The sequence below is a fragment of the Oncorhynchus mykiss genome, chromosome 19, assembly GCF_013265735.2.
Source record: "Oncorhynchus mykiss isolate Arlee chromosome 19, USDA_OmykA_1.1, whole genome shotgun sequence".
NCBI classification, from domain to species: domain Eukaryota; kingdom Metazoa; phylum Chordata; class Actinopteri; order Salmoniformes; family Salmonidae; genus Oncorhynchus; species Oncorhynchus mykiss.
In genome coordinates, this window is record NC_048583.1 from 31,930,514 (window position 1) to 31,952,266 (window position 21,753).

Below are 21,753 nucleotides of genomic sequence, written 5' to 3' on the forward strand. Positions count from 1 at the left end.
GATGCAGCACTCCATCATTCTCCTTCTTGGCCATTGTCCATTTGAAAAACAAATGATAGCCCCACTAAGGGCAAACCAGGTGGGATGGCGTATCACTGCAGAATGCTGTGGTAGTCATGCTGGTTAAGTGTGCCTTGAATTCTAAATAAATCCTGACAGTGTCACCAGCAAAGTACCATCACACCACCTCCTCCATTCTTCACGGTGGGAACCACACATGCAGAGATCATCCATTCACCTACTCTGTATCTCACAATGACACGGCTGTTGGAACCAAAAATCTCAAATTTGGACTCATCAGACCAAAGGACAGAGTTCCACCGGGCTACTGTCCATTGCTCATGTTTTTTGGCCCAAGCAAGTCTCTTCTTCTTATTGATGTCCTTTTAGTAGTAGTTTCTTTGCAGCAATTCGACCATGAAGGCCTTATTCATGCAGTCTCTTCTGGACAGTTGATGTTGAGATGTGTCTGTTACTTGAACTCTGTGAAGCATTTATTTGGGCTGCAATTTCTGAGTCTGGTAACTCTAATGAATTTATCCTCTGCAGCAGAGGTAGCTCTGCGTCTTCTTTTCCTGTGGCGGTCCTCATGAGAGCCAGTTTCATCATAGCACTTGATGGTTTTTGTAACTGCACTTGAAGAGACTTTCTAAGTTCTTGAAATGTACCACGTTGACTGACCTTCATGTCTGTAATGATGGACTGTCGTTCCTCTTTGCTTATTTGAGCTGTTCTTGCCATAATATGGACTTGGTCTTTTACCAAATAGGCCTATCTTCTGTATACCACCCCTACCTTGTCACAACATAACTCATTGGCTCAAATGCATTAAGAAGGACAGAAATTCCACTTTTAACAAGGCACACCTGTTAATTGAAATGCATTCCAGGTGACTACCTCTTAAAGCTGGTTGAGAGAATGCCAAGAGTGTGCAAAGCTGTCATGGAGGCAAAGGGTGGCTACTTCGAAGAATTAGATATATTTTGATTTGTTAAATCATTTTTTGTTACTGCATGATTCCATATGTGTTATTTCATAGTTTTGATGCCTTCACTATTATGCTACAATGTAGAAAATAGTAAAAATACAGAAAAACCCTTGAATGAGTAGGTGTGTCCAAACTTTTGACTGGTACTGTATGTGCCCCAAATGGCACCCTATATGCTGTTTAGCTATTGATTAGGACACATAGTGCACTCCTTTTGACCAGAGATCTATATAGGGAATAGGGTGCCATTTGGGATACATCTGCAGAGTAGTGTTCTTTTCTAGTTGGGGAAAACATGCTTAGTCTGACGAAAGCATAAGACCTTTCGTAATGCTTAGCTTATTTGTAGTCATGTTACTGTAGTCATGCAATTTTGTCTACCAAGCACTCCAGCTTGCAAGGGAGGTAATGCAGCACATATTCTTCAAGAGATTCTGTGAATTTCTGATTCATGGCTTTGCTAATAAATAGCCAACTGTGTTTATTTGACTGTGCTTGCAGACACAGGATGAACAGCAGTGTCTGGGATAGACAAAACAGGATAGCAGTCGACAGTTTGTGCTGGCCTAGTACTGCAGTCTGCCCTGTGTGAAAGAGAACGTGTAGGATTATTTTGCCTGAGAGAGGACGCTCACCTTGATTACTCAGCCGTCCTCCTAAGGTCATTGATCTGAACCCTGTTTGTCAATCCCATCACATTCTCTATATAAATACATACTCCAATCCAATAATGATGTTATAGATAGATGGATAGATATGCTAGATACTAACGACTCAATAACTTTCTCGCTTCCCCTGTGAACCCCAGTGGATCTATGGAAGGCGGAAGTATATGGAGTGTTTGTGGTGAGATGAGTAATGGGATATTGAAACATGAGATCATTCCCCTCCCACCCCCGTGGCTCTGGCTGAAGTAATGCCACAGAGTAGACAGCCATGAGGCATTCCTTTACCGCTGACGAAGGCTTTTAAAGCACAAACCAGATGGCCACCAAGGCATTGAAGGAATTGACATCGTAGTGCACTCACTCAGCAACGTGCATCTTCTTTTCTACCTATTGAATGAGATGACAGCACAGCGGACAGGGACAGGAGTTGTTCTGTGGTGGGGTCTCCCTCCCTCCGGCCCAGCTGGCCTGCATGTCCTGTCTTCCCACAAGTCCTCTGGCTGCTCTCTGAATGTGACACCAGCAAGTAGGCAGCCTAAAACACGCTCCGGGTTCCTAGGTAATCAATCACTGACTAAGCTTGTGTCCCAAATAGCACCCGAATCTCTACATTATAGTGCACTACGTTAAAGGGCTCTGGTCAGAAGTAGTGTCCTGCAAAGGGAATAGGGTGCTATTTGGGGTGCATCCTGATTCTCTTTCTCTCTCTCTCGTTCTCTCTCACTGTTGTTTTATTTTTACACCGTGCCAGGCAGGAGAGCTGGCTGGCTGGCTGCTGGCCAGTTACTGTAACGTTCCCATTATTTATATACAACCTATCCCCTCTTGCTCCACACACAGCCATGGACCATGGGAGGGAAAGCCTCAAATCAAATTTTATTGGTCACATTCACATGGTTAGCAGATGTTAATGCGAGTGTAGCGAAATGCTTGCGCTTCTAGTTCCGACAGTGCAGTAATATCTAACAAGTAGTGTAACAATTCCACAATATCTACCTTGTACACACAAATGTAAAGAGATGGAATAAGAATATGTACCTATAAATATATGGATGAGCGATGGCCGAGCTGCATAGGCAAGATGGAATAGATGGTTTAAAATACATTACAGTTGAAGTCGGAAGTTTACATACACTGAGGTTGGAGTCATTAAATCTCGTTTTTCCACCACTCCACACATTTCTTGTTAACAAACTATGGTTTTGGCAAGTCAGTTAGGACATCTACTTTGTGCATGACACAAGTAATTTTTCCAACAATTGTTTACAGACAGATTATTTCACTTATAATTCACTGTGTCACAATTCCAGTGGGCCAGAAGATTACATACACTAAGTTGACTGTGCCTTTGACGGTGCCTTTAAACAGCTTGGAAAATTACAGAAAATTATATCATGGCTTTAGAAGCTTCTCATAGGCAAATTTACATAATTTGAGTCAATTGGAGGTGTACCTGTGGATGTATTTCAAGAACTACCTTCAAACTCAGTGCTTCTTTGCTTGACATCATGGGAAAATCAAAAGAAACCAGGAAAGACCTCAGAAAAAAATTGTAGACCTCCACAAGTCTGGTTCATCCTTGGGAGCAATTTCCAAATGCCTGAAGGTACCAAGTTCATCTGTACAAACAATAGTACGCAAGTATAAACACCATGGGACCACGCAGCTGTCATAGCTGCTCAAGAAGCAGACGCGTTCTGTCTCTTAGATATGAACGTACTTTGATGCGAAAAGTGCAAATCAATTCCAGAACAACAGCAAAGGACCTTGTGAAGATGCTGGAGGAAACAGGTTCAAAAGTATCTATTTCCACAGTAAAACGAGTCCTATATCGACATAACCCGAAAGGCTGCTCAGCAAGGAAGAAGCCACTGCTCCAAAACCGGCATAAAAAAAGCCAGACTACGGTTTGCAACTGCACATGGAGACAAAGACCGTACTTTTTGGAGAAATGTCCTCCGGTCTGATGAAACAAAAATAGAACTGTTTGGCCATATTGACCATCGTTATGTTTGGAGGAAAAGGGGGAGGCTTGCAAGCCGAAGAACACTATTCCAATAGTGAAGCACGAGGGTGGCAGCATCATGTTGTGGTGGTGCTTTGCTGCAGGAGGGACTGGTGCACTTCACAAAATAGATGGCATCATGAGGCAGGAAAATGATGTGGATATATGGGTCTTCCAAATGGCAAAATAGCTTAAGGACAATGAAGTCAAGGTATTAGAGTAGCCATCACAAAGCCCTGACCTCAATCCCATAGAACATTTGTGGGCATACTGAAAAAGCGTGTGCGAGCAAGGAGGCCTACAAACCTGACTCAGTTACACCAGCTTTGTCAGGAGGAATGGGCCAACATTCACCCAATTTATTGGGGGAAGCTTGTGGAAAGCTACCCAAAACGTTTGACCCAAGTTAAACAATTTAAAGGCAATGCTACCAAATACTAATTGAGTGTATGTAAACTTCTGACCCACTGGGAATGTAATGAAAGAAATAAAAGCTGAAATGAATCATTCTCTCTACTATTATTCAGACATTTCACATTCTTAAAATAAAGTGGTGATCCTATCTGACCTAAGACAGGGAATTTTTACTCAGATTTAAAGTCAGGATGTCACGCCCTGACCATAGTTTACTTTGTATTTTCTATGTTTTGATTGGTCAGGGTGTGATCTGAGTGGGCATTCTATGTTACATGTCTAGTTTGTCTAGTTCTATGTTCGGCCTGATATGGTTCTCAATCAGAGGCAGGTGTTCGTCATTGTCTCTGATTGGGAACCATATTTAGGTAGCCTGGGTTTCACTGTGTGTTTGTGGGTGATTGTTCCTGTCTATGTGTTTTTCACCAGATAGGCTGTTTTAGGTTTTCGTTACGTTCATCACGTTCTTTATTTTGTAGTGTTTGCATTGATTCGTGTTTTACGTTTGTTCATTAAAACATGGATCGCAATCTACACGCTGCATTTTGGTCCGACTCTCCTTCACATACAGAAAACCGTTACAGAATCACCCACCACCAACGGACCAAGCAGCGTGTCAACAGGCAGCAACAGCAGCGTAAAGAGGAATGGACATGGGAGGACGTTTTAGATGGCAAGGGCTGTTACACTTGGGAGGAGATACTGGCTGGAAGAGATCGCCTCCCATGGGAACAGGTGGAGGCACTTAGGAGAGCAGAGGCAGCCGGAGAGAGGAGCCGGCGATATGAGGGAACACGGCTGGCAAGGAAGCCCGAGAGGCAGCCCCAAAAATTTATTGGGGGGGGGGCTAACAGGGAGTATGGCTACGCCAGGTAGGAGACCTGGGCAGACTCCCTGTGCTTACCGGGGGGCTAGAGAGACCGGACAGACACCGTGTTATGCAGTGGTGCGCACGGTGTCTCCAGTGCGGGTGCATAGCCCGGTGCGGTATATTCCAGCTCCGCGTGTCTGCCGGGCTAGATTGAGCGTCGAGCCTAATGCCATGAAGCCGGCTCTACGCAGCTGGTCCCCAGTGCGTCTCCTTGGGCCGGCTTACATGGCACCAGCCTTGCGCTCGGTGTCTCCGGTTCGCCTGCATAGCCCAGTGCGGGCTATTCCACCTCGCCGCACTGGCAGGGCGACCGTGAGCATTCAACCAGGTAAGGTTGGGCAGGCTCGGTGCTCAAGAGCTCCAGTGCGCCTGCACGGTCCGGTTTTTCCAGTACCACCTCCACACCCCAGCCCTCCGGTAGCAGCTCCCCGCACCAGGCTTCCTGTGCGTGTCCTCGGCCCAGTACCACCAGTGCCAGCACCACGCATCAGGCCTACAGTGCGCCTCGCCTGTCCAGCGCTGTCGGAGCCCTCCTCCTCTCCAGCGTTGTCGGAGTCTCCCGCCTGTTTAGCGCTGTTAGAGCCTTCCTTCTCTACAGCGCTGCCGGAGTCTCCCGCCTGTTCAGAACTGCCAGTTTGCAAAGAGCTGCCAGTTTGCAAAGAGCTGCCAGTTTGCATAGAGCTGCCAGTTAGCATAGAGCTGCCAGTTAGCATAGAGCGGCCAGTTAGCATAGAGCTGCCAGTTAGCATAGAGCTGCCAGTCTGCAAGGAGCTGCCAGTCTGCAAGGAGCTGCCAGTCTGCATAGAGCTGCCAGTCTGCAAGGAGCTGCCAGTCTGCAAGGAGCCGCCAGAGCTGCCTTTCTGCAGGATGCCGCCAAAGCTGCCAGTCTGCAAGGAGCCGCCAGAGCTGCCAGTCTGCAAGGAGCCGCCAGAGCTGCCAGTTAGCATGGAGCAGCCAGGGCCGCCAGTCAGTATGGAGCAGCCAGGGCCGCCAGTCAGCATGGAGCAGCCAGGGCCGCCAGTCAGCATGGAGCAGCCAGGGCCGCCAGTCAGCATGGAGCAGCCAGTCAGCATGGAGCAGCCAGAGCAGCCAGTCAGCATGGAGCAGCCAGAGCAGCCAGTCAGCATGGAGCAGCCAGGGCCGCCAGTCAGCATGGAGCAGCCAGGGCCGCCAGTCAGCATGGAGCAGCCAGGGCCGCCAGTCAGCATGGAGCAGCCAGTCAGCATGGAGCAGCCAGTCAGCATGGAGCAGCCAGAGCAGCCAGTCAGCATGGAGCAGCCAGTCAGCATGGAGCAGCCAGAGCTGCCAGTCAGCATGGAGCAGCCAGTCAGCATGGAGCAGCCAGAGCTGCCAGTCATCATGGAGCAGCCAGTCAGCATGGAGCAGCCAGAGCTGCCAGTCGACCAGACTCTCCCAGATCTGCCAGTCGACCAGACTCTTCCAGATCTGCCAGTTGACCAGACTCTTCCAGATCTGCCAGTCGTCCAGACTCTTCCAGATCTGCCAGTCGTCCAGACTCTTCCAGATCTGCCAGTCGACCAGACTCTTCCAGATCTGCCAGTCGACCAGACTCTTCCAGATCTGCCAGTCGACCAGACTCTTCCAGATCTGCCAGTCGACCAGACTCTTCCAGATCTGCCAGTCGTCCAGACTCTCTCAGATCTGCCAGTCGTCCAGATTCTCCCAGATCCGCCAGTCGACCAGATTCTCCCAGATCCGCCAGTCGACCAGATTCTCCCAGATCCGCCAGTCGACCAGATTCTCCCAGATCCGCCAGTCGACCAGATTCTCCCAGATCCGCCAGTCGACCAGATTCTCCCAGATCCGCCAGTCGACCAGATTCTCCCAGATCCGCCAGTCGACCAGATTCTCCCAGATCCGCCAGTCGACCAGATTCTCCCAGATCCGCCAGTCGACCAGATTCTCCCAGATCCGCCAGTCGACCAGATTCTTCCAGATCTGCTAGTCGACCAGGATCTGCTGAAACCGCCAGCCAGCCAGGTTCTGGTAGTTTCTACTACCTGCCTGGGCTTCTTCTCAGTGCTGAGCTTCTTCTCAGTGCTGAGCTTCCTCTCAGTGCTGAGCTACCCATCTGTCCCGAGTTACCTCTGTCCCGAGCTGTCCCTCTGTCCCATGTTATCATTGTGGTGGGTAACCTATTTAGGGACGTTTAGGAGGGGGATTAAAACTGTCATGGAGTGGGGTCCACGTCCAGCGCCAGAGCCGCCACCGCGGACAGATGCCCACCCAGACCCTCCCCTATAGGTTCAGGTTTTGCGGCCGGAGTCCGCACCTTGGGGGGGGGGGTACTGTCACGCCCTGACCATAGTTTACTTTGTATTTTCTATGTTTTGATTGGTCAGGGTGTGATCTGAGTGGGCATTCTATGTTACATGTCTAGTTTGTCTAGTTCTATGTTCGGCCTGATATGGTTCTCAATCAGAGGCAGGTGTTCGTCATTGTCTCTGATTGGGAACCATATTTAGGTAGCCTGGGTTTCACTGTGTGTTTGTGGGTGATTGTTCCTGTCTATGTGTTTTTCACCAGATAGGCTGTTTTAGGTTTTCGTTACGTTCATCACGTTCTTTATTTTGTAGTGTTTGCATTGATTCGTGTTTTACGTTTGTTCATTAAAACATGGATCGCAATCTACACGCTGCATTTTGGTCCGACTCTCCTTCACATACAGAAAACCGTTACACAGGAATTGTGAAAAACTGAGTTGAAATGTTTTTGGCTACGGTGTATGTAAACTTCCGACTTCAACTGTATGTAAACTTCAACTGTATATACATATGTATATACATATGAGTAATGAGTAATCCATTTATTAAAGTGGCCAATGATTTGAGTCTAAATGTGGGCAGCAGCCTCTCTTAGTCAGTGATGGGTGTTTAACAGTCTGATGACCTGGAGATAGAAGCTGTTTTTCAGTCTCTCGGTCCCAGCTTTGATGTTTTTTTGGCCTTCCTGTGACATCGGGTGCTGTAGGTGTCCTGGAGGGCAGGTAGTTTGCTCTCAGTGATGTGTTGTGCAGACCGCACCACACTCTGGAGAGCCTTGCGGTTGAGGGCGGTGCAGTTGCCGTACCAGGCGGTGATACAGCCCGATAGGGTGCTCTCAATTGTGCATCTGTAAAAGCTTGAGGGTTTTAGGTGACAAGCCAAATTTGTTCAGCCTCCTGAGGTTGAAGAGGCACTGTTGTGCCTTCTTCACTGCATTGTCTGTGTGGGTGGACCATTTCAGTTTGTCCGTGATGTTTCCACCTTCTCCATTACTGTCCCGTTGATGTGGATAGGGGGGTGCTCTCTCTGCTGTTTCCTGAAGTCCACGATCATCTCCTTTGTTTTGTTGACGTTGAGTGAAAAGTTGTTTTCCTGACACCACATTCCAAGTGCCCTCACCTCCTCCCTGTAGGCTTGATTCCCTCTTCTGAGGCTTCTCGGAATATTTCCAAGTCCGCATGATCAAAACAATCTTGACGCGTGGATTCCTATTGGTCAGACCAGCGTTGAATGGTTCTAGTCATGGGTACGTCCTGTTTGAGTTTCTGCCTATAGGACGGTAGGAGCAAAATGGAGTCGTGGTCAGATTTGCCGAAGGGAGGGCAGGGGAGGGCGTTGTATGCATCGCGGAAGTTAGAGTAGCAGTGGTCCAGTGTATTGCCCGTGTGAGTGCTACAGTCAATGTGCTGATAGAATTTATGTAGCCTTGTTCTCAAATTAGGTTTGTTAAAATCCCCAGCTACAATAAATGCAGCCTCAATATGGTTTCCAGTTTACATAGAGTCCAGTGAAGTTTCCTTGAGGGCCGTCGAGGTATCTGCTTGGGGGAATATACATGGCTGTGACTATAATCGAAGATAATTATCTTGGGAGATAATGTGGTCGGCATTTGATTGTAAGGAATTCTAGGTCAGGTGAACAGAACAACTTGAGTTCCTATATGTTGTTATGATTACACTATGAGTCGTTAATCATGAAGCATACACCGCAGCCCTTCTTCTTACCAGAGAGATGTTTGTTTCTGTCGGCGCGACGCATGAAGAAATCCGGTGGCTGTAACGACTCCGACAACATATCCCAAGAGAGCCATGTTTCCGTGAAACAGAGAATGTTACAATCTCTGATGTCTCACTGGAAGGCAACCCTTGTCCTAATTTCGTCCACCTTGTTGTCTAGAGACTGGACATTGGCAGGTAATGTACTCGGAAGCGGTGTGTGGTGTGCACGCCTTTGAAGTCTGACCAGGAGGCCGCTCCGTCTAACTCTTCTATGGCGACGTTGTTTTGGGTCGGCCTCTGGCATTAGATCCAATTTCCTGGGTGGTGGTATGAACAAAGGATCCGCTTTGGGAAAGTCGTATTCCTGGTCGTAGTGTTGGTAAGTTGACGTCGCTCTTATATCCAATAGTTCTTCCCGGCCCTATGTAATAACACTTCAAATTTTCTGGGCTAACAATGTAAGAAATAATACATTAAAAAAAAATTCTGCATAGTTTCCTAAGGACTCGAAGTGAGGCGACAATCTCTGTGTATGCTGTGTATGTATCTGAGGGAATGTGAGTTGCTCGGGGTTGAGCTGTGCCAGGGTAGACCAAGTCTGCCACGATTGTTGTCGGCCATGAGCTGTCCCCTCCCACCCTCCCTGGCTCCCTCCCTCTCTGTGGCCCTCTCTCTCAGTAGGAGACAGTTCACTGAGGGGCAAAGGACTGAGGAGCATTACTCTATTAAGCATCACACATGCTGTGTATCGGGTTTCAGTCACAGTGCCCAGTTTGATTCTTTGGAGACTCTTTAGGAGTGGACTGAGGTGAGGTAACTTTTGGCATGTCTGTAGGACCATGCCTCAGCACAGTACAGCACATTTGGAGACTCCTATTAAAGGGAAAATCCACTCAAAATTATATTTTGGTATTATTTTCATTAGTCCACTGTTGATACAGTCCCAAAATGTTTTGCATGTCAGCAGTCAAGTTTTCAAGATATTGTACTTTCAAATAAGTGTCACCGGTCACATCATCATGATGATGCAAAATGCATCGTGAGTGATGAGTTTTAGCAAGTGGAAAATATTCCCAATCCCTACACAATTCCCATTTCATTCAGAAACTTTAGAATGACAAAAGATAAGTCTATCAAATAAATCAATGTATTTATAAAGCCCTTCTGCACAGCCCCCACACCACTAGAGGGATATCTTCAACCACCAACTTACTATCCTGAGACAAGGCCGAGTATAGCCCACAAAGATCTCCACTACGGCACAACCCAAGGGGAGGGGGGTGCCAACCCGGATAGGAAGATCACGTCAGTGACTCAACCCACTCAAGTGACGCACCCCTCCTAGGGACAGCATGGAAGAGCACCAGTGAGCCAGTGACTCAGCTCCTGTAATAGGGTTCGAGGCAGAGAATCCCAGTGGAGAGAAGGGAACCGGCCAGGCAGAGACAGCAAGAGTGGTTCGTTGCTCCAGTGCCTTTCCGTTCACCTTCACACTCCTGTGCCAGACTACACTCAATCATAGGACCTACTGAAGAGATGAGTCTTCAATAAAGACTTAAAGGTTGAGACTGAGTCTACGTCTCTCACATGGATAGGCAGACCATTCCATAAAAATTGAGCTCTATAGGAGAAAGCCCTGCTTCCAGCTGTTTACTTAGACATTCTAGGGACAATTAGGAGGCCTGTGTCTTGCGACCGTAGCGTACGTGTAGGTATGTACGACAGGACCAAATCGGAAAGATAGGTAGGAGCAAGCCCATGTAATGCTTTGTAGGTTAGCAGTAAAATTTTGAAATCAGCCCTTGCCTTAAGTAATTCCACAACTAACCCTGATTCAGATCTGGCTAGTGTGCAGTGAGAGGAATGTTGTAGGAATATCTGCTTGACTTGCACAGACCCGTCGGTTTTTTCAAAGCTGCGCTTGATGCGTTTTGCATCATGATGATGTGGCCATCATGATGATGTGCTTCTTGAAAGTCTAATATCTTGAAAACTTGACTGCTGACATCCAAAACATTTTGGGACTATGTCAACATTGGACTAACATTTTTGATTGGATTTTCCCTTGAACTCTGCAGTATGACAACAGCTTTCCCTCTCTCCTTTTATGGCATTTTCTTTTTTACCTTACAGTTCCAGTGAAAGTACACTGGAAGAAAAACATTTTGTGTTTACAATTGTCTTACTTAGGCCTACTTGCAGACCCCCTGAGACGATCTTTGTCAGCTGCTCTGTGGTACTTAGGCTACTAGTAGCTTAGCAAACAGTAATATTGTGTGGCTACTGTAGAGTTTCCCATGGTGCACCAGCTTCTTTTGTATTCCTTTCTGTCTGCACAATCTCAATGACGTCGTAGTGCCTTTGATTGTATCCCTTGTACACCTGGAGCACTTAAATTCAAAGGCTTTCTCAGCAGCTCTGATGATCACCCCAGTGCTTCGCCCTGACAAGTTGTCAGTGACTGAATATACAAGTCCTCCATGTGTCCTCTCATCTTCCCTGTTGCCATGTAATAGGATAAAAGTTCATCGTTCTCTTTTAGTCTCTTTTTAGGAGGGTTACCCCACTGGGAGATGAAACAACAAATGGAAGTACCTTAAAAAGGCAACACGGTTTTTGCTTGGCCATGCAGCTCAGTGCGCACTCATTTACTTACTCCAACACATAGTGACTTTGTAACCGTGCTGTACGCTACTCTGATATTTAACCGAAAAAAGTACAAAAGAGGGGTATTAAGTATTTATGTAACTTTATTTTAGTGCGGCTCATGGGTCATTCTTGGCTAGATGCTTGGTAAATGGGAATATCATGTTGTTGTTGTCGTGACTCATTCCACACTTTCCACTGTAGCTTTATTGATGTTCACTGCTTACCTAACTTTTTTTTTTACTTACCTAACTTTTCTTTTTAGCTAGAACATTGCGGTATGAATTAGGAGTACACTGCTGAGCCTTGATTGTAGTAGTCATTCCCCTGAGTAGGCTTATGACTTCTGTAAGGCGATCAAAGAGGTGAAACAACCGTACAGAGACAAAGTGTAGTCGCAAATCATCAGCGCGGACACGAGACGCATGTGGCAGGGACTTCACATAAAGGGAAATCCAGCCATGTCGTTGAAACTGACTCCTCACTCACAGATAAGCTGAACACCACCTTCGCACCGCTTAGAGGAGAACAACACAGAGCCGCCAACGGAGGCCCCCGCTGCTTACGAAGACAATTGGCTCTCAATCTCCATGGCCAACGTGATTAAGACTCAGGGCTCTGGGACTGAATCGCTCAATTTGCAACTGGGTCCAAGTGGTGAGGGTAGGCAACAACACCTCAGCCATGCTTATACTCAACACGGGCGCCCCCCAGGGGTGTGTGCTCAGCCCCATCCTGTACTCCCTGTTCACCCATGACTGCGTGGCTACGCACAACTCCAACAGTGGTAGGCCTGATCAACAACGACGATACAGCCTTCAGGGAGGAGGCTAACGCTAGCGTCCCACCTGGTCAAAAGCCAGGGAAAATGCAGAGCGCCAAATTCAAATAAATCACACATGCAAGATAGCAAATTAAAGCTACATTAAAGCTACACTTGTTGTGAATCCAGCCAACGTGTCAGATTTCAAAAAGTATTTTCGACGAAAGCAAACGATGCTATTATCTGAGGATAGCACCTCCGTAAACAAAGAGAGAAAAGCATATTTCAACCCTGCAGGCGCGACACAAAACGCAGAAATAAAAATATAATTCATGCCTTACCTTTGACAAGCTTCTTTTGTTGGCACTCCAATATGTCCCATAAACATCACAAATGGTCCTTTTGTTCGATAAAAAAAAAAAAAAAAAAATTCCGTCTATATATCCAAAATGTCCATTTATTTGGCGCGTTTGATCCAGAAAAACACCGGTTCCAACTTGCGCAACGTGACTACAAAATATCTCAAGATTTACCTGTAAACTTTCAAACTACTTTGGTATACAACTTTAGTTTTTTTTAACTTAAATCATCTATAAAATTGAAGACAGGACAAACTGTAGCTAGCTTTCTGGTCACGCGCCTCTATCTAACAGTACACTTCAAGTTACCCTTGTTCTGAACAGGGCTACTTCTTCATTACACAAAGGAAAAACCTCAACCAATTTCTAAAGACTGGTGACATCCAGTGGAAGCGGTAGGAACTGCAAGAAGGTCCCTTAGAAAATTGGATTCCCAATGAAAACCCATTGAAGAGAGAGTGACCTCAAAACTAAAAAAAAAAATCTGAATTGTTTGTCCTCAGGGTTTCGCCTGCTAAATAAGTTCTGTTATACTCACAGACATGCTTCAAACAGTTTTAGAAAATTCAGAGTGTTTTCTATCCAAATCTACTAATAATATGCATATCTTATCTTCTGGGGATGAGTAGCAGACAGTTGAATTTGGGCATGCATTTCATCCGGACGTGAAAATATTGCCAACTGTCATCAAGAAGTTAAGTACCCCGGCAGAGTGGTGCCGAGGACAAAACCGCTCCCTCTACGTCAACAAATCCAAGGAGTTGATCGTGGACTACAGGAGACAGCAGAGGGAGCACTTCCCATCCACATCGAAGGGGTCGCAGTGGAGAGGGTTAAAAGCTTCAAGTTCCTTGCCAAGTTCCTCACCAAGGACCTGAAATGGTCCCACCACACTGACACCGTGGTGAAGAAGGCGCAACAGCACCTTAAACCTCAGGAGGCTGAAGAAATTTGGCATGGCCCTCACACTGTTGAACAGCCATCACTAGCCAGCCACTGCCCAGTACTCTGCCTGGCACTTCAGACACTGTCTCTAGCCAGCTACCGCCCGGTACTCTGCTCTTCATTCCAGACTCTGACATTGCTGATTCTGATTTATTTTTTATATTTTGACTTTTTGAATTGTGTGTATATTGTTATTGTGTTGCTATATATCACTGCACCTGTGATAACATCTCGAAATGTGAGTACACCAATAAACCAATCGACTTTGATTGGATTGATTTGTTAGTCTAACCTCTCTTCTCCTCTCCCCTGCTTCTTCCCTACAGATGTGTGGTGGTGCTGCTGAACCCCAAGAAGAACAAACAGCATCACATCCTCAACAGCTCCAGGTGAGGGTCCGTCATCATACTGTATGGCTGCTGCCTCCTGTTCGGTCAGTCACCCCCAGGCAGGCAAGGCACACCAGGGGAATGGATGGATCCAGACAGCTAGTCACTGTCACTTAGGCTTAAGGGTTTGTCCTCATACATAGCATACATACAAAAACAAAACTGCACTGAGGATTGTAACAGCCCTGCCATGACACTCGTGTCTCTTGATTTGGTGCATATATGTGGCTTAGAGTCATCATGTAGATGCCCTGTTATTAGGCCCTGTAAATCCACCCATCTGGAGTCAATGCGAGGCAGGGAACTAACCTGGAGTGACTTGTCAAACACAACATGGCTTATGTAAAGACTGAAGACTGAGAGCACTGGACAGAGAGTCAGCAAACGACCAAAGGAGCACCACGGCTTCAAAGCCTCTGCCAACCCCTTTCATGTGTGGGGAAAAGCCAAAGTAGATGTGGTCACGTCAGTGTGACTGAGTAGCTGGCTCCATCCATTCTAACCGTAATATACCCAGAACGTTTTGTTTCATTATGCTCTCCTGGCTGGAGGCTAATATTTTTACTTTATACCCTCGTCGCCCTACTTTTACAGCTCATCACTCTACAAACAAATTATTACTGCGCCATGATTAGATTACAGTATAGTAATAATGCCATGTGTGCATTTGCTTAGTACAGCATTTGATAAGATAAAAACTGCTTGGCTAGGCCTCAAACGTTTTTAGGACAGTTTAGCTAAGGAACAAATTGAGCGTCACAAATTGCACCCTATTCCCCAGTGGTGGAAAAAGTACCCAATTGTCATACTTTAGTAAAAGTAAAGATACCTTAATATAAAATGGCTCAAGTAAAAGTGAAATTCACCCAGTAAAATACTACTTGAGTAAAAGTCTAAAAGTATTTGATTTTAAATGTACTTAAGTATCAAAAGTAAATCTAATTGCTAAAATATACATAAGTATCAAAGTATAAATAATGTCAAATTCCTTATATTAAGCAAACCATTAGCAGATAGCCAGGGGGACACTCCAACACTCAGACATCATTTACAAACAAAGCAAGTGTGTTTAGTGAGTCCGCCAGATCAGAGGCAGTAGGGGTGACCAGGGATGTTCTCTTGATAAGTGTGTGAATGGACCATTTTCTAGTCCTGCTAAGCATTAAATATGTAACGAGTACTTTCGGGTGTAGTAAAAAGTACATTATTTTCTTTAGGAATGTAGTGAATTAAAAGTAAAAGTTGTCCGAAATATTAATAGTAAAGTACAGATACCACCAAAAAACGACTTAAGTAGTACTTTAAAGTATGTTTTACTTAAGTACTTTACACCACTGCTAATCCCTATATAGTGCACTATTTCTTTAAAAAAAAGTACTGCACTACATAGGGAATAGGGTGCCATTTGAGATGCAGACAATATCTCTGTGTACGAGTACTGGACTGGATAACTGCTTCAACAGTTAAAGAAACACCCTGAAATCAAACCTTTTTAACCAGCCACTACAGAACGTTAGAAGTGAAGGAGCCTGGCTCTAAGCTCTACTCCAGTGTATGATAATAATAATCATCAGATTGATGTATTGATTGTGGTGAGTATAAGTATGCCATTGTCATAGAGTACATCCCAAGCGGAAAACCCCCTTTGAGACCCGGATGCGTTCATACTTCTCTTCAACAGTAATAAAATGTTTCCTCTCCTCCCTCCTGTCTCTCTTCTTCACAGGAAAACCATCACCACTCTGTCATTTTCCCCTGATGGCAAATATGTGGTCACAGGAGAGGTGAGTGTCTTCTGATTGTGTTTTTGCATGCTGTGATGATGTGATAAAATGGACTGCAACCTTCTCGAAAAGATCTGACTGTTTCCCGCTCCACTGCCACTGCTTCGCAAAGCTATCATACCAGTGTACAACCCCAGAGTTCATAAATTGAACTCTGTCTGTGCCACATCATCAACAAAGGAGTGCTTCTATAACTGTAAATGCTACAAAACATACCCACAGATTGTTGTCTACTGCATCTGTGTGTGTGTGTGTGTGTGTGTGTGTGTGTGTGTGTGTGTGTGTGTGTGTGTGTGTGTGTGTGTGTGTGTGTGTGTGTGTGTGTGTGTGTGTATGGGCTCGCGTTCGTGCGTGCTTGTCTAATCCTCTCCCATCTACTAAGAGCTTATTAGCCAGACAAGTGTGTGTGAAAGTGAATGTGTGTGTGCTGCTGCAGGGTTGCCATGGCAGCACGAGGGGGCAGGGTGGCAGACTGACTCTGTTGGCTGTCTGAAGGAGAGAGAGAGGGAGGGAGGAGAGAAGGGAGGGGAAGAGACAGACGGCAAGAGGGAGACTTCCAGGGATGTAGCAGAAGGCATAGAGTGTGTGCTGGTGCACACCCTGCCTGTCTGTGCTCTGTGGTGTAGCTAGCTGACCGTGCTGCAAGCTGCTGCTGCCCTATGTATGTACTAAAAGGGAGGTCCACACAGTCTGCTTCTGTTCTGTCTTTAAAAGAGCTAGACGTCATCAGCTGTCCTGATTGTGTTATTTTCTAAAGAAGTGCACCAAAAGCAAATTCCTTTTGTCCAACATCCCTAACCATGGGTTTACTCTACCTAGCTGCTACTGTAGTCTATGATATTTATTTCAAATGAAAAATAAAAAAGAAGAATATTTGTCACGTGCCAAATACAACAGTGAAATGCTTACTTACAAGCCCTTAACCAACAATGCAGTTATAAAAAAAAAAAGGTGTTCAAGTATTTACAAAAATAAACGGAAGTAAAAAATAACTAAATAACAAATAATTAAAGAGCAACAATAAATAACAGTTGCGACGCTATATGCAGGGTGTACCGGTACACAGAGTCCATGTGTTAGTCAAGGTAATTAAGGTAATAAACTAATAAAAAGAAACGCCCTCTCACTGTCAACTGCGTTTATTTTCAGCAAACTTAGCATGTGTAAATATTTGTATGAACATAACAAGATTCAACAACTGAGACATAAACTGAACAAGTTCCACAGACATGTGACTAACAGAAGTTGAATAATGTGTCCCTGAACAAAGGGGGGGGTCAAAATCAAAAGTATCTGGAGTACTGCAGTGCATCTCCTCCTCATGGACTGCACCAGATTTGCCCGTTCTTGCTGTGAGATGTTACCCCACTCTTCCACCAAGGCACCTGCAAGTTCCTGGACATTTCAGATTGCCTGCAATGACAACAAGCTCAGTCCGATGATGCTGTGACACACTCCCCCAGACCATGACGGACCCTCCACCTCCAAATCGATCCCGCTCCAGAGTACAGGCCTCGGTGTAACGCTCATTCCTTCAACGGTAAACGCGAATCCGACCATCACCCCTGGTGTGACAAAACCGCGACTCGTCAGTGAACAGCACTTTTTGCCAGTCCTGTCTGGTCCAGCAACGGTGGGTTTGTGCCCATAGGCGATGTTGTTGCCGGTGACGTCTGATGAGGACCTGCCTTACAACAGGCCTACAAGCTCTCAGTCCAGCCTCTCTCAGCCTATTGCGGACAGTCTGAGCACTGATGGAGGGATTGTGCATTCCTGGTGTAACTCGGGCAGTTGTTGTTGCCATCCTGTACCTGTCCCGCAGGTGTGATGTTCGGATGTACCGATCTTATGCAGGTGTTGTTACACGTGGTCTGCCACTGTGAGAACAATCAGCTGTTCATCCTATCTCCCTGTAGCACTGTCTTAGGCGTCTCACAGTACAAACATTGCAATTTATTGCCCTTGCCACATCTGTAGTCCTCATGCCTCCTTGCAGCATGCCTAAGGCACATTCACGCAGATGAGCAGGGACCCTGGGCATCATTCTCTTGGTGTTTTTCAGAGTCAGTAGAAAGGCCTCTTTAGTGTCCTAAGTTTTCATAACTGTGACCTGAATTGCTTACTGTATGTAAGCTGTTAGTGTCTTAACGACCGCTCCACAGGTGCATGTTCATTAATTGAGGATGATAGTTAATTGGTGATGTGGACACCAAGGAACTTGAAGCTCTCAAACTGCTCCACTACAGCCCCGTCGATGAGAATGGGGGTGTGCTCGGTCCTCCTTTTCCTGTAGTCCACAATCAGCTCCTTTGTCTATCTCACGTTGAGGGAGAGGTTGTTATCCTGGCACCTCACTGCCAGGTCTCTGACCTAGGCTTTCTCGTCGTTGTCTGTGTTCAGGCCTACCACTGTTGTGTCGTCGGCAAACTTAATGATGGTGTTGGAGTTGTGCTTGGCCATGCAGTCATGGGTGAACAGGGAGTACAGAAGGGGACTGATCACACACCCCTGTGGGGCCCCCGTGTTGAGGATCAGCGTGGTAGATGTGTTGTCACCTACCTTTACCTACCTGGGGGCGGCCTGTCAGGAAGTCCAGGATCCTCTGCCTGCCTCTGAGCCTCTGCCTGCAGAGGGGAAGACAGTACTAGAGATGCTTTAGAAATAATTTCCTGGCTTAAGTCTCCCTCGCCTTTCCTATCCGCCTATCCTTGAGTTGCATAAGACAAATCATTACCAGATTGGGACGCAGTTACAGGGTACATTGAAAAGCTTAGTGGAGACTAGTGTCTTCTGTCCTCAGACAACATCTGCATGATCCAGAGAATCGGACTGAGGCTACATCACCTTCTGGATACAAACCTGTCAGGTCGTCATTATAAGAGTTAGTTCTTAATCCATTTGCCTGGATAAATTAACGGGAAATAAATGAAGATAAGATGAACATGTGTGGGTGTGATACATGGAGTAGGCTAGAGTGAAAAGAAGTAGAATATTTTTGTGCATGATTTATCATTCTGTCCTTCATTCATCCCTATTTCTTCCTTTCCTCCTCCCTCTCTCCCCTTCCAGAGTGGACACATGCCTGCTGTGCGGGTGTGGGACGTTGCAGAGCGGACTCAAGTGGCCGAGCTACAGGAGCATAAGTACGGCATCTCCTGCGTGGCCTTCAGCCCTAACAGCAAGTACATCGTCAGCGTGGGATACCAGCACGACATGATCGTCAATGTCTGGGCCTGGAAGGTAGCGAGCTACTCCCTTATTAGGTCTTCATTGGGTCTTATTAGGTCTTCAAATGTCTCCATTTTCCAATACATTTTGGATGAGTAAAAAAATACTTTAGCTACTTAGGCCCATTGCTCCTTTGGAAGAAGAGGCAATCGACGACGACTCTCCAAATACATGAATATACATATAGCCAGATGGTGCGGTTTTTAAACTGCTGTTCAATGTTTTATACTGAACACCTTTCCTCTCTTCTTCTCTGAGGAAAATAAAGTATATATCTAATGTCGATCTACAGTCCTTGTTCTGTGCTATTTTTTTCTCCGTCTCAGAAAAACATTGTGGTGGCAGCCAACAAAGTCTCCAGTAAAGTGACGGCCGTGTCCTTCTCAGACGACAGCTCCTACTTTGTCACGGCAGGGAACAGGCACGTCAAGTTCTGGTACCTGGATCACACCAAATCCTCCAAGGTATTTACAGTCAGTCACACCAACAACAGCATGACTTAATCCATAACTGATCAATAATAACTGTTGAGTTAATTAACAAATTAGAAAATAACTAACGGTCTTAAGAAGAAATTAGATTCTACCTGCCACCCCTAATTAGGTGTGATTTTGTTGGAATTTAACAAATACTTTATGTGGAATTGTTGGAGGTCACAAGGACCAGTTTTGGAAACTCTTCTCTTCAGTAAGCTATTAGGATGATAACAGACGTCAGATCTCAAGTTCAATAGCCATGTTGATGCCCAATCTAAATGTCCTACACTACCATTCAAAATTCAGCAGCATACCACCCTGCATCCCACTGCTGGCTTGCTTCTGAAGCTAAACAGGGTTGGTCCTGGTCAGTCCCTGGATGGGAGACCACATGCTGCTGGAAGTGGTGTTGGAGGGCCAGCAGGAGGCACTCTTTCCTCTGGTCTAAAAAATATCCCAATGCCCCAGGGCAGTGATTGGGGACTTTGCCCTGTGTAGGGTGCCGTCTTTCGGATGGGACGTTAAACGGGTGTCCTGACTCACTGAGGTCATTAAAGATCCCATGGCACTTATCGTAAGAGTAGGGGTGTTAACCCTGGTGTCCTGGCTAAATTCCCAAGCTGTCCCTCATACCATCACGGTCACCTAATCATCCCCAGCTTACAATTGGCTCATTCATCCCCCTCCTCTCCCCTGTAACTATTTCCCAGGTCGTTGCTGTAAATGAGAACGTGTTCTCAGTCAACTTACCTGGTAAAACAAATCTAATAAAAAAGTTTGGGGTCACTTAGAAATATCCTTGTTTTCCATAAAAACATACATGAATTGAGTTGCAAAATTAATAGGAAATATAGTCAAGATGTTGACATGGTTGTAAATAATTATTTTTAATTGAAATAATAATTGTGTCCTTCAAACTTTGCTTTCGTCAAAGAATCCTCCATTTTCTGCAATTACAGCCTTGCAGACCTTTGCATTCTAGTTGTCAATTTGTTGAGGTAATCTGAAGAGATTTCACCCCATGCTTCCTGAAGCACCTCCCACAAGTTGGATTGGCTTGATGGGCACTTCTTACATACCATACGGTCAAGCTGCTCCAACAACAGCTCAATAGGGTTGAGATCAGGTGACTGCTGGCCACTCCATTATAGACAGAATACCAGCTGACTGCTTCGACCCTAAATAGTTATTGCATAGTTTGGAGCTGTGCTTTGGGTCATTGTCCTGTTGTAGGAGGAAATTGGCTCCAATTAGGTGCCGTCCACAGGGTATGGCATGACGTTGCAAAATGGAGTGATAGCCTTCCTTCTTCAAGATCCCTTTTACCCTGTACAAATCTCCCACTTTACCACCACCAAAGCACCCACAGACCATCACATTGCCTCCTCCAGCATCTTTTCATTTTTTCTGTGTCTCACAAATGTTCTTCTTTGTGATCCGAAATGTTCTTCTTTGTGACCTCAAACTTAGATTTGTCTCTCCATAAGTCTTCCTCTGTTGAGTGTCTGTTTTTTTTGCCCATCTTAATATTTATTTTTATTGGCCAGTCTGAGATATGGCTTTTTCTTTGCAACTCTGCCTAGAAGGCCAGCATCCCGGAGTCGCCTCTTCATTGCTGACGGGTTTAGGTTAACATACCAAACTGATGGACTAGGTCTGTCAGACCCCATAGCAATGGCTCTCAAATAATTCCTCCCTCCCTCTCTCCCTCCCTGTGTCTGCTAGGTGAACGCCACAGTTCCTCTGCTGGGTCGCTCAGGGCTCCTGGGAGAGTTGAGGAACAACTTCTTCTCTGACGTGGCATGTGGGAAGGGTCGTAAAGCCGGCAGCACCTTCTGCATCACTTCCTCAGGCCTGCTCTGCGAGTTCAATGACAAACGCCTGCTGGACAAATGGGTGGAGCTAAGGGTGAGTTACTTTTAACTCTAGGTCACGTTCAGTAAAGGCACAACATAACAAGACATTTTGCAACCGAAAACGGAAATGAGCCTTGTTAAAGGAGTCATTCATAGAATTAAGAATTGATCTCCTTGACTCAAAAGTATTTGGCTGCCAGGTTAAAAAGGCAATAAAATAAAATGGAAAGGAAACCCTGAATCCAATGACATTTTAGAGTTCCCTACAGTTCCTTTCCAGTTTATTGGACACATTTAGTCAATAGGCTACTTTCCGGTTCTACTGGAACTGTAGCTGCCTGGCTGTGTCCACAAGCGG

The 21,753-nt window shown here is 45.9% G+C and overlaps 1 protein-coding gene across 1 annotated transcript in view; it reads left to right on the forward strand.

Moving 5' to 3' along the window:
- Nucleotides 1–21,753, forward strand: part of mapkbp1 (mitogen-activated protein kinase binding protein 1) — a 79,215-nt gene that overhangs the window by 22,716 nt on the left and 34,746 nt on the right. Inside the window, exons 3-7 of the mRNA XM_036953814.1 lie at nucleotides 13,989–14,051; nucleotides 15,778–15,835; nucleotides 18,905–19,075; nucleotides 19,390–19,527; nucleotides 21,265–21,447. Coding sequence (XP_036809709.1) covers nucleotides 13,989–14,051; nucleotides 15,778–15,835; nucleotides 18,905–19,075; nucleotides 19,390–19,527; nucleotides 21,265–21,447 — 613 coding nt within the window. The remainder of the gene's footprint in view (nucleotides 1–13,988; nucleotides 14,052–15,777; nucleotides 15,836–18,904; nucleotides 19,076–19,389; nucleotides 19,528–21,264; nucleotides 21,448–21,753) is intronic.